Source organism: Python bivittatus, unplaced genomic scaffold (assembly GCF_059951505.1).
Source record: "Python bivittatus isolate LINGU-HERP-01145 unplaced genomic scaffold, Pbiv_v1 ctg000730_np1212, whole genome shotgun sequence".
NCBI lineage: Eukaryota > Metazoa > Chordata > Lepidosauria > Squamata > Pythonidae > Python > Python bivittatus.
The window spans coordinates 1,660,502-1,672,272 of record NW_028277109.1 but is presented as its reverse complement, the minus strand read 5'-3'; the positions used below and the strand labels follow the sequence as shown (position 1 = coordinate 1,672,272).

The 11,771-nt window shown below is 51.6% G+C and overlaps 1 protein-coding gene across 1 annotated transcript; it reads right to left on the bottom strand.

The window, feature by feature from the left end:
- Positions 1-1,107: 1,107 nt before the first annotated feature.
- PAX4 (paired box 4) lies at positions 1,108-9,539 on the bottom strand. Its single transcript, XM_025176649.2, has 6 exons — positions 9,392-9,539; positions 9,180-9,310; positions 8,699-8,914; positions 7,304-7,382; positions 2,065-2,217; positions 1,108-1,259 (listed from the first exon to the last, which is right to left on the bottom strand). Exons 1-6 carry the CDS (start codon positions 9,537-9,539, stop codon positions 1,108-1,110), a joined length of 879 nt encoding a protein of 292 aa, XP_025032417.2.
- Positions 9,540-11,771: the final 2,232 nt, after the last annotated feature.

Below are 11,771 nucleotides of genomic sequence, written 5' to 3'. Positions count from 1 at the left end.
TCCCGCCTCTCAGCATCAAACTGAATAAGAATCTCTGCCCGCCCTTCTCTTCTTCAGCTCCCTCCTTCTGGCAAAGCAGAACCAATTTCTGCTCGGTGTAGTGCTCCTGGCTTCTGCAAATCCCGTGACACCAGCAGGGCAGGGGCACCCGGGGCTTCTGGAAGAGGTGCCTGGCGCAGCAGCACGAGTGTCAGACGCTTTTGCCCCAGGGCCACGGGGTGCGGGTGGGCAGGGCGCCCGGTGCCCGAGCAGCCCCTTCAGGGGAACTCCTCCCCAGCGCTCTCAGGGGAAGCTGCAGCAGCTGCAGACATGGCCTGTGCCCACTTACCTGGCCACAGAGGACTGAAGGAAGGCTGTGGACTTGGTGCCCTAGTGGGCAGCCGCCACTCACAGATGGCCCCTGGAAAGAGACAGAGCCAAGAGCTGTCCCACTGCTGGCTGTGATGCCCTGAGGCTCCCGAGGACGAACCGTAAAAGCAGCAGCAGCAGCAGCAGCAGCCGCCGCCAAGTTAACCTAAGTGCTGCCTCTCGCCCGCCCCCTCTCCGCGGCCAGGGGGTTGACGCAGACAGTGGCGGCAGCAGCAGCCTGGTGGTGGGCATTAAGGCCCCTCAACAGTTGCTGACAGGCATGGGTCAGCTGGGTGGCAACTGGTGTGTCCTCAGTGCAGGTGCCACCTTCTGTTTCCAGGCAGGCCTCGGGCATAGGCCTGTGTGCCAACCTAGTGCCAGCAGATCTTGTGCCAGCATCTTTCTAGGAGGAACCGGATTGGTGGGACTCATCTGTTGAAGTCCAAAGTGAGTACCTGGGGTTGCCCGCATCAGCCCAGAACTGGAGTTCCATGCCTGTGTGGTTTCCCGTCGCCATCTCGCTCTCCGATTGGAGAACCAAACCTAATCCGAGCGAAGACAGAGGGGGTCAGGCAAGGGCTCCATCCTGCCCAGCTGGACAGCAGGCCGCCTTGGTCGGGGCACGGAATTCCCAGCCCCCCCCCAACCTATGGCAGTCTCTGAGACAGGTGAGAACCGCTGCCCAGCAAGGGGGCAAGCGCATCCTGCCTTGTGTTTCTTCCTGCTTTCTGACAGCTGCAAGGGAGGTGCCCACCCAGGCTAAGTAAGGCCCTTGCCCAGGTCAGGAGACGGCGCATCAAGCAGCGCAGGGGGCATCGCTTGACTCACTCTGATGGCGACTTCCGGCAGTCCAGTCGTCTGAGCCAGTTCTGCCTGGGGGGTGGCTTTGGGGTACTGGCTTTTCTGGAAAGCTGGAAGAGAGAACGAGCAAGTCAGATAGTGGCGTTTACTGGCAAAAGGCCAAAGCAAGTTAATGCCATCATCTCGCCCCTCTGCTTCAAGAGGTTTGCGTGGGCATGATCCCTGTCTGCACTGCAGAGCTGTGGCCCTGGCTAAGCCATCACCTTCAGGGTTCTCTGCTGCTTCCTTCTGCAGCATTCATGCCTTAATTGATCTCTGCCATCCATCTCACAGCTGCTGCTTCCCCTAAACATGCTACCCTTTCCTTGAGGGAACTCGCCCCGCATTTCCTGATAATTTGAGTTGTTCTTTCCTCTATTTTTTATATGTCGGTGAAGTTCTTCCTGAGATGAGATGACCAAAACTGCCTTTTAAGTGACGTTTCTGGATGATGAAATACTGTTTTCCTGACCCACCAGTTTCCCAGAGTTCAACAAGGCCAGTGTGGGGGGCCCTGTCAGATCATCTGCCCCTATCCTTAGAGGCTTCTGGGCATGTAAGAAGGGCCTTTCCAAAGCCATCCTTCAGGAGCCCAGTTCTTTTGGGAGTTAGAAGACCATCAGGGCATTTCCTGTAATCTGGCCAGTAGCCATTATTTTAATGACTTTTATTTTTGGCTTTAATTAATTTCTTTCATATTTCAGTTTGTTGCATTTTGTTAGCTGTTTTGGGAGGCCTTATATGGCAAAATTCAGGATAGAAATCAAACAAATAATATGTAGAGAAGTTAAGGAGAGACGGTCTGTTTTACCAAGTGCTCCACCCAAACGTCTGGGCCCTCCTGGATCTTTCTTCTCTTATGCTGTCCTGACTCACCGTTTTCCAAGGCCTCCAACTGCTGCTTAGAAAAGACGGTCCTGCTCCGAGTCCTGGGCAGCCCAGCCGCCCGCTCTGTCTCCTGGGAATCGGATGGGGAGATGGGTGCCTCTGCCGGACTCATCCGCTTCCTTTCTCCTGTCAAGGGGAGACCTACGGGGAAGACAGAGCCCGGGCATCATGGGCAAAAGTGGACGCCCTGGGCCTTTGCAGCCAAGTAAACTTACGCAACTGCTAGGAGATTCAGCTTATCACAGGCAATAATTCTCCCCCCCCCTTTTTTTCTTGTCTGGAGCTTAACGCGCATGTGCACGGTACAGATTGCACATACTGGATCCTGTAGGACACGTACACAGCCAGATCTGGTGGCCTGGGAGAATTTTCTCCCATGGTTTTGTATGGTTGGATTGGTCATTGCTGTGAATGATGGGCTACCAGCTGATCTTCCTAGCTGGCCAATCTACCTGCCCAGATATAGAATTGGCATTGTTGCATCTTAGCATCTTGTCACCCAGACCCAGAATCCCCCTGGAGGCAGAAAGTCTGAGTCCTTTTAAAGCCAAAAGAGCGCTCTGAAGGCACAACTGGAGGAGGGTTGGAGGAAGAAGCGGGTACCAAATGTGGGGGAAACCAGGAGTACTTGAGACAGACAATCTGTTTCCTGAAAGACGGGTAAAACGTTTAGCTAAGAGTATTGGGTTTCACCTTTGTTTATTGTACTGGGCTGAACTGTCTTATATTTCTCCGTACAAGGTAGGGAACTCAGTATGTATGTATGTATGTATGTATGTATATTTCAAATTTAGATACCGCCCATCTCTCAAAAAGTGACTTATTTCTCTAGAAATCTTGTACTCTGGCGTAATAAGTTGAGTTCCGTTCCAATTTCTTAAAAAAAAAAAAGTTTCCCCCCTACCTCTAGTAGGCCAGTACCGCCTGGGGCAACTATTTTTGTATTTTATTCTATAGGCGATTTTTTTGTTTAATTGCTGATCCTCAGAAAGTTTGCATTTTATTGTCTAATGTAACATGGAAAACTTGCATCTGAATGTCTAAGGTTAAAAAAATAATTACAGTTTTTCTTTAAAATAACACGGTTCATTTTTGCTTATCTCTGGTGAGATTGGGCTATTGTCCAAGAAGGGAGGGAAGAGTTGGAACTTCTAGTCTTGCACCTGTAAGCCGCGTGGCCAGGAACTTGCATTGTAGATTTGCCTTCCCATTGCCGGAAAGGCAACGCAGGAAGTGGAAGGACTCTCCCTCTCCCTCTCCCTCCCTCCCTCCCTCTCCCCCTCTCTCTCTCCCTCTCTCCCTCTCTCCCTCTCTCACAGGGGCTTGTAGGAGGTGGCCAGGTGAGGTGACTCTAAAGGATACGTGGTGGCAGTGGGAACTACCAAGCTGCTCACCCAAAGCAGGAGGTAGGGCCAGGGTGGCTTCTGGGAAGGGAGGCTTGAGACCTCCAGGTATGTGCCTTAAGGACTCGGCTGTCCCGCCACCTTTATTTATGTGTTTATTACATTTGTACCCTCCCAGTGATTCATGAAGGTTCGAGTGGGAATCAGCCATCGGCAGAACAGAGAACAATGTCTTAATAATTAAAAGGGATATACAAATAATAAACCGAATAAAGCAAACATTCTATCAACTCCTCACTACAGTGCCTCCAGAAAATCAAAGATGTACACATAGATGAAGATGAAATTATGGTCTCGTTTGATGTCACAGCATTCTTTACATCCATAAACCCAGAACTAGCGAAAGAATCCATATCAGCAGAACTATACAACACACACGACCTAACCAAATACACCCAGATCGAAATACCCAGAATCACGGACCTCGCCAACCTCTGCCTCACCACCTGTTTCCAGTCTGATGGACGAATATACCAGCAAATCAGAGGCCCACCCGTGGGATCACCACTGTCGGGACTCATAGCAGAGACTGTAATGCAAAGCCTACAAGCCACAGCACTTCCCCACATACAACCTAAAGTATGGATCCAGTATGTAGATGACACCTTTGTCATAATAAAAAAGGAACAGCTAGAGAAGACACATGAAACCATTAACAACTTCAGAGGAATAAAATTCACCAGAGAGGAAGGAAACAACACGCTACCCTTCCTGGATATCCTCATCAGCAGAGGAAAGAACAGGAAATTAGAAACCCAAGTTTATTGGAAGACAAGTCACACCAATCAAGTACTCCATTACCAAATAACAACCCAACCTCCCACAAGAGGAGCTGTGTAAGAACATTATTCAAGCTAGCACAAACTCATTGCAGCAATCCAGAACAGCAGAAAAAGGAAACAGACCACCTATACAACATCTTCCAACAAAATGGATATCCTCGCAACTTTATCAAAAAGTCCCTGACCGCTCAACCTACTGCAACACAACCAACACAAGCTATAAAAAGGATAACACTGCCATACATCAGAAACGTCTCAACCGACCAACCGACTATTACAACCACATGGCAACTCCGTAGCACACAAACCAACTAAAGCCCTCCAAAACATCTTAAGCAAACCAAAAGACCCAGTAGCACAAGAAGAAAAACAGGAGTCATCTACAACATACAGTGTAAGGACTGTAACAACCACTCCGTAGGACAGACAGGCAGAAGACCAGCAGAGCGCATCCATGAGCACCAACTAGCAGTCAGAAGACACAATGAAAACTCCTTAATCTCACAACACATGGACAAACTTAACCATAGTTTCAACTGGGAAACTCTCAGCATCTTAGACCAAGCTAAATCCAAAAATGCAAGGGAATTCCTGGAAGCTTGATATTCAGACAAGGCAGCCATCAACAGGCACATAGAGATAAACAACATCTACACACTATTCAAAAGAGACAATAAAAAGGAAAACAAAAGACCAGAACATCTCCTCACCAGCAATCATCACCCAGATAAGCAGAGATTAACACCAAGATTATCACCAGACATACAATCATCAATAAACAATACCCCAATCAAGGAAGTACAAGAGGGAAAAAATAAAACAAAACAAAACCCCAGCCCAACCAACACTGGCAGGGCATGTCACAGTATATAAACAGAGAGCAAACTCCATCCCATTCTAGCACTGAAAATGTTACCTAGCTGGGTAATGAAACATTTCCAAGAAAAGAACCAAGCTCAAAGAACCCCAAGGACCCCACAGTTCAACCCTGAGCTACACATATTCTCTTCTATTAATAATAAACCAACAGAGTGACCTGGGTAATTTTCCTGTATTGGATTTACAAAGGCTTGTTAAAGCTTTGAAGAATTTTGTGAGAAGGGCCAAAGAAAAAAATGAAAAGAAATCAAGTTCTAGGACATTATTTGATGGGACTAAAGATCAAGATTGTTAGAAGTAAAAGGAAGGAATATAACATGGGTTTATTTGATCAAGGTTAAATTAGATATGTTGTTATCTCTGGTAACCCTTAATAGACTTTTGCTGACATCAGAACTAAAATGACAAGGGTTTATGGATTTGTTCATAGATAAGAGTGTTAGGATATTCTCATGGGAAAAAGAGGAAATTGCTTATCTTCAAACACATTGTTATGGCCATAGAAGTCACGCCACTTGTATTGGCCTTCTGGTTTGCACGTGTACTGCCACCTACTGGCGCCTTCATGCTAGTTACCTAAGGGGAGGTGCATAGTTCCAATAAATTGTGGGTGATTGTATGCCTCACTGCCAGTAGGGATTTAGTCATCATGTAATCAGTTTTATAGGTTATGTAGTTGTAACTAATAACTAAGTAGTGTACCTCTTCTCTGAGAATGTTTGGCTAGAGACTTTGAGTTAAACTTGTGTATTGGATAAGTCTTGGATGCCACATAAATGAGAAGAAGTGTTTTTTTTCTATGTTTTGCATGAAACTTGTATTTTATGTAGTTTTATTTTTCTCAATAAACAACGAGATATGTTTTATAGCTTCTGGCTGGATTTATTTGGAGAACAAGATAAGGACATTGCATTCTTTAAATCTCTCTAAGGCTGGTGTGTATTTTTGGTGTAGAATGTGGTCATACCACCACTCTGCCTAACAAGGAGATGGGATATGGGAAGAAGAGATCATTAGTTGTATTTTAAGAGAAGGTGATAAGGTACTAAAAATTTTTATACTTGTTATGAAGGGGGAAGTCATTTCTTTATATATTTGTTTTCTTTTTCTTTACTATATTCATATTTTTTTCTCTATTTTTCTTTCTATTCTTTAATTTTCTTAATTTTCTATTTTTTCTTTTTCTTTTTTCTTTTTAGTATATATTGGTTCGTATCTTTTAACTGTAATGTTTAATAAAACTATTATTAAAAAACAGAACAGAGAATGAGAGTGAATAAATCATCATCATACGGGAAGAAAGGGTGAATTCTCAACAGAAACTTGCCCGAATTGTTTGCAGAATTGGCAGATGTATCCTTACAACTCCTCAAGCAAGAACACGTGGCAGAAATGAGCACAGGCACAGCCTGTTACTGAAACGAAACCAGAACCCTCCAGAGCAGCTCCCATCAGAGCAGGTGATGCTGCTCTAGAGCTGAGTCCGCTCTGCTCTGCTCTGCTCTGGACCAGGTCAAATCCCAGCTTGGTGCCAGAGGCTGCCTGGGGAGCCTGGGGGCCGGGCACCTGCTTTCAGGCTTCCAAACCAGCCAGCTGAGAACTATGGGAATGCTGTGGATGTGGCGCATGTTTCCTTTCCGCTCCAGAGAGGAGATACAAGAGGCTTTACATGGTCAAAGGGTTGTGGCTAATCTCCAGGAGGACCCTGAACCCACATGTGGCCCTTTCTTGGTCAGGAAAGTAGATGGCAGGCAATGCAGTTCCTTGGGGAGGCTGGAGAAATCTCAAGTGCCGGTCAGCAAAAGTGCCAGCCTCCCATCACTTAATGCCAGAGGGAGCTCCTCCTGGCGGGATTGTGGAGTGCGATGGGCAGACTCCGCAGGGAGATGGGGCCGCCCCACTAACCAACGTAGGGCGAAGCTCCTCTCATTCCCTGGCTTGCGCAGGCAGCAGGGACCTCAAACACTGCAGGCTGCAGAAAGCATCCCCCCCCATGGTGTTTCAGGTTAAACTAAGCCTCCCCATGGAGATCCCCCCACTTCAGGACCCTCACTGGATGCTGACTTTGGCACTCCTGAGGACCCCCCTTTGGTTAAGCGCCACAGTCTCCCTCTCCCCTTTGCGTGGGGAGGGTGGGAAAGATGGACCCCTTCTCTCCCTCACCTGGCTCCGGGGGGTTCGGCGGAAAGAGGAATCTGTCTGGGGTTTCCAGGCGTCTCAGGATGCGGTTGATGGAAGAGATCTAGAGGGGCAGGAGGCAGAGAGTTGGGAAGGAGTCCAGATTCTGTTCACGCACGTGCTGCTGGGCCCGGCGGAGCTCACCTCTGAGCGGATGGTCCCTCAAGGGGCAGAGGAAGTGGCGCTTTAACAGGAACAGTGGCCGGAGCTCAACTCTGACCGAGAGGAACACCTCTGAAGCCAGAGAGGCGACCCGGGCTCCGTCCTAAGGAGCAGCCTGGCCGCAGACCCCGAGGGGCAGAAAAGAAAGACCCCATGGGGAGAAAAGAAGGCCCTCTCAGGCGTTTCCCTTCGTCCCAGGCTCAGCCTCCTCTGTTGGCTTTGCCGGGGTGTGTGTGTGGGGGGGCAGTTGGAAGGAGGGGCCTCTGGGGAAATGCTGGGTCTGGGGGCTAGAGTTTTGCGTTGGAGCATTCTTCTCCCCCAGCCTAATGTCCTAAGCTATCATTTGTCCTGTCAAAAGAGTCCGGTCTCTTTTGGGGAATGAAAAGATTTTAGCCTGCCAGAAAAGATGGAGGCTCCGCGTGTGTCTGAGTGTGTCTGAGTGTCTGTGCCCCAGTAAATTCGTGGATTTTAAAGGCAATGAATGGCTGACGATGGATGGAGACTGTGTGAGGGGGGGGGGGGAATGGCCACACCCAGCTTTAACTGAACTGATTAAGAACACATTTCTCTTAAGGGTTTACAAGCCTCTGGCAGAAAAATGTTGGCTGTTCCTTCTCCAGGGAGAGAGCTCTGCCCCAAAGGCTTTTTGTTGCTCTGCATCACCCTGCTCACGTCCCTGGCCGTAACCACAGTGGCTTTGGTCCCCAAATCCTCGGTGCTTAGCCAAGCCTGGGAGCCCTGAGTTCCTTAAGGATGGGTGGCTGCCAGGCAGGCACTGGCAGAGCAGCTGACCCTCCCCGCGTGTGCCCCATGTGTGCGCGAACCAGTCCCTTTTCCTTACGAAACGATAAACTTGTCCCAGACTGTAAGAAAAGACTGGAACCGGAGGAGTTGGCTCCCTCTTGAATGGTATATACGGAGGACGAGAGAGAGCGAGACGGGGGAAGCAAGTGGCACATCAGCCAAAGCTGGCAAAAGTAGTTGTCACACAGGAGCAATGTTGGGTTCAGGAGGATGTGGGATGAGGAAGGAGAGGAGGGTCCCCGTGTCCTGAAGGATATAAAGCAACTGTTTCTTGGGGAGTAAAAGGGAGCAAGGTTCAGACCTCACCCTCTTTTTCTCGCTCCACGTACACACAAGCGTGCATGTGCCTACTCACAGGTGGGCCTGCACACACACACTGCCGCTGTGCTAGCAAGGCACACCCTGGCAACTCACACTGGGCGTCCTGCCTGCAGCGCAGATGCCTCCTGCCTCCAGCTTTTCCCTGATCTCCCAGGCGAAGAGAGATGGCTGCTCCTGCTTCAGCTGAGCAATCCGGGCAACCAGCTGAGGGGTGGAGATCCGTGGGCTGCGGCCTCCCATTGCCTTTGGATGGACAATGCCCACCTTATAGTAGCGAGTGAGAATCTTGCTGACACACCCATTGGAGACCTGGATCACATAAAGATAACAGAGGCAGGCCTGGGTGTGCATTTGGGTGGAGGCGTTTGTGGGTGCTGTATGGGGGAGCATGCTGAGAAGATCAGATGGGAGAAGTAAGACTTGGGCCCTGCAGAAAAAGAAGAGAGTCTTCCCCTCCGGTTGCTGCCCACTTGGCTTGGTCCCCAAGCTCACCCCTTCTTCCCCACCGCCTCTTTCCTTCTAAAGCTGCACCGCCTCCTGCCCCTCAGCCCCTCCCTCTTCCACAGACCACTACCTTCAGGTGCCGTGAGATGTCAGCAGCCCGCAGCCCACACTGCGCCATTTCCACAATCTTCCTCCTCTTGGCATCAGGCAGAGGGCAGCCATTCACAAAGAGCCCACCCAGCTGATTCACTCTGCTGGGCTCTGCAAGGAGCAGAAGAACCATGATGGATCAGACCACAAGCCCGCTTGGGCCACAGATGCTGGCCAGATTCCACTGCTTACCCTGAGCCCTTCTCAGCTCGGAGATCACCCCTGAGTGAAACCAGAGGCAAAGGCAGGCATTTTCCAAGGCCACACTGTACTCATGCCCACCGAAGTATTGTAGTTCAGGCTGGTTGGTTTCCCCTTCCATTGGAGAATGAAACCACATTGCTGTAGAGTCAGCGTGGGACCTGCCCCGGAGTCCCAACGACCTGGGCAAACTGCAGCTGAATCTGTTTCCTTGCCTGCCCTCTGGAGCCACCTCCTTGGTGACCAGCTGCTTCTCTGTAGTGGTACCAGGGCTTGTAAGACCCTTCCAGGAGAGGCACGTGTGCACCCCTTTCTGCCACCTTTCTCGCCTGTACCAATCATTAATATTTAGCGGTCTCAACTGCTCTGCATGCTTTATCTTTCCTGCCACTGGGACATCTGCAGAAAACAATCCCGCTGCTGGGGTGGAGAACTGGTGGGAGAGGACAGCTGTCCTGCTTCGTGGGATTCACCCCAGGGTCCTCTGGCTGGCTCCCAGCCGCAACAAGAAACAGCCCTGCTGCTCCCTCCCTCATCCTGGGCATCAGCCTGCGTCCAGAGTGCTGCTCCAGCTTCCTCCAGTGTGGCATCATTGCCCGAGGAGCCCAGAAGCACCCTCCCTTCGCTAAGAGCCCTTCAGGAGATGCCACGGTGAACGAAGCCTGTGTTCGCACCACAGGACAGCTAAAGACCTGAGGGTGCCACTTCCAATTGGCCATGTGGGGTTTGGATACTTTTAGCTGTGTGTGTGTGTGCGCGCGCATGTGCGCGTGCTGTGCAAACCTAGCCCATCAGGTTACTTTAGGGTTAAACTGGATACGGAATCAAACCACTTTCTGGGTTTATCTTTGGAGTAGGTGAATTCATTTTCTGGAAAAATCGGTTCATTAAGGAGACTAATCATGTTGAGCAAATGCCTTCAAGGCCATGGGTCTCCAGAGGCCCGGCCCCACTGGGCCATGGGCCTGGTGGAGAAATCCCTACCTCATTTCCACCCAGAGGAATGGGGGGAGTTCTGAGACTTGCTGGCTGGGATCCCCAAAACAGCAGGCGGGACAGTGGAGATGCAGAGGCCCCCAGAACTGCAGGCACAAGACCAAACCAGCCTTCCCAGTTCTCCTGCACAGCAGAGGGCTTCAACTGGTCAGGGGGGCACTGCTTACCACAGGGCTGCAGGGCATCTGGACCCCACCGGGCCATCTGTGCTGTGGCTGCAAGAGAAAGGGGGGATCAGCAGCCCAGCTGAGCAACCACAGTGGGCAGTGCACTTCAGACGTTCCTGAGGGGAGAGGGCTGAGGGTGAAGGTGCCAAGAACTGGCGTCCCTCTCGCGGCAAAACCGATGGCTGGGGCTGAGCGCCAGCCAGCCACCACTGTAGCCCATACTCTCCACCAGCTGTGGACGTTTTCTAACCTTCCCATCTTGTGCCCACTGAACCGGGTTGGTCCTTTCTGAACCACCTTCCCTCCCACCGGGCGGAAGGGAGCCCACACCGTACCTTCTCAGAGAACCTCCTGCTCTGCGCTGAGGAAGCCTTGCAGGTCGACAGCAGCGGGTGGGACGGGAGTCTGCGAAGTCCGCGGGAAAAACCAGGCTGGCTGGAGGAGATGGGGGAGAATAGGCACCGTCCTCAGCAAAGATGCCCCCCCCATGATGCTGTCCTGGGAATTAGGTAGCTGAGCCCCCCCTCTTGGGCGAAGGAAAGGGGAGAGCCTCTCCTTCCTCAGGTCAGTGGGCCTCGAGCTCCCAGGGGCCTGCCTCCCGCCCTCCCTTCCTCCCGCTCTGCGCCGAGCTTCCGCGCTGCTCTCCTGCCGCCAGCCAGAGGTCCTCGGCCGGCGAGCGGCGGTTGGCATTTCAGCACTAGCGCGGCGCGGACAGCAACCCCGGCGTCTTCGCCTTCCGGGCGCGCCGGGATCTTTGCTCCGCGTCCCTCTGAGGCGCGGTGCCTGGAGCGGCTTTCCCTCGGGCGAGGATCGCGGGCATCAGCCGGGCAGAACCACCCGCTTCTGGAGACTGTCTTCATCCGGCCTCCCCTCGCCTGGCAAAGACCCAGAGAGCTCGCCAGCCGCCAGCGCTTTGGGGCCTTACCCACCTTAAGACGCTCGCTCCCGGTTCTCCCTTGGGGCGGCCCAGCGGGAGGGTTCCCCCTCCGCATCTACCCGCGCCTGCACCGCACCGTCACGGAGACATCAACGCGGCGGCGGCGGCCCAGGACACGCCAAGAAGAGCTTCCTTTATTGCCGAGCTCTACCCGCGGTTGCTTTGTGCAAACTTTGATTTGGCTTGGGGGGCGGGGGCGTCCTGCCCCCACTGAACTTGCCCAGATGGCTTCGGGCTCGGCTGACAGAGCAACTCGCTACCAAGCCGGCCG

What these genes read in the sequence shown, in the direction of transcription:
- PAX4 (XM_025176649.2), bottom strand. Translation starts at nt 9,539, where the DNA reads ATGTGGTTTCATTCTCCAATGGAAGGGGAAACCAACCAGCCTGAACTA. An exon ending in CTGCAGGCAGGACGCCCAGT is followed by an intron (nt 7,383 to 8,698) that starts GTGAGTTGCCAG and finishes CTGCCCCTCTAG; the next exon opens with ATCTCTTCCATCAACCGCAT. An exon ending in GCCGAACCCCCCGGAGCCAG is followed by an intron (nt 2,218 to 7,303) that starts GTGAGGGAGAGA and finishes TCTTCCCCGTAG; the next exon opens with GTCTCCCCTTGACAGGAGAA.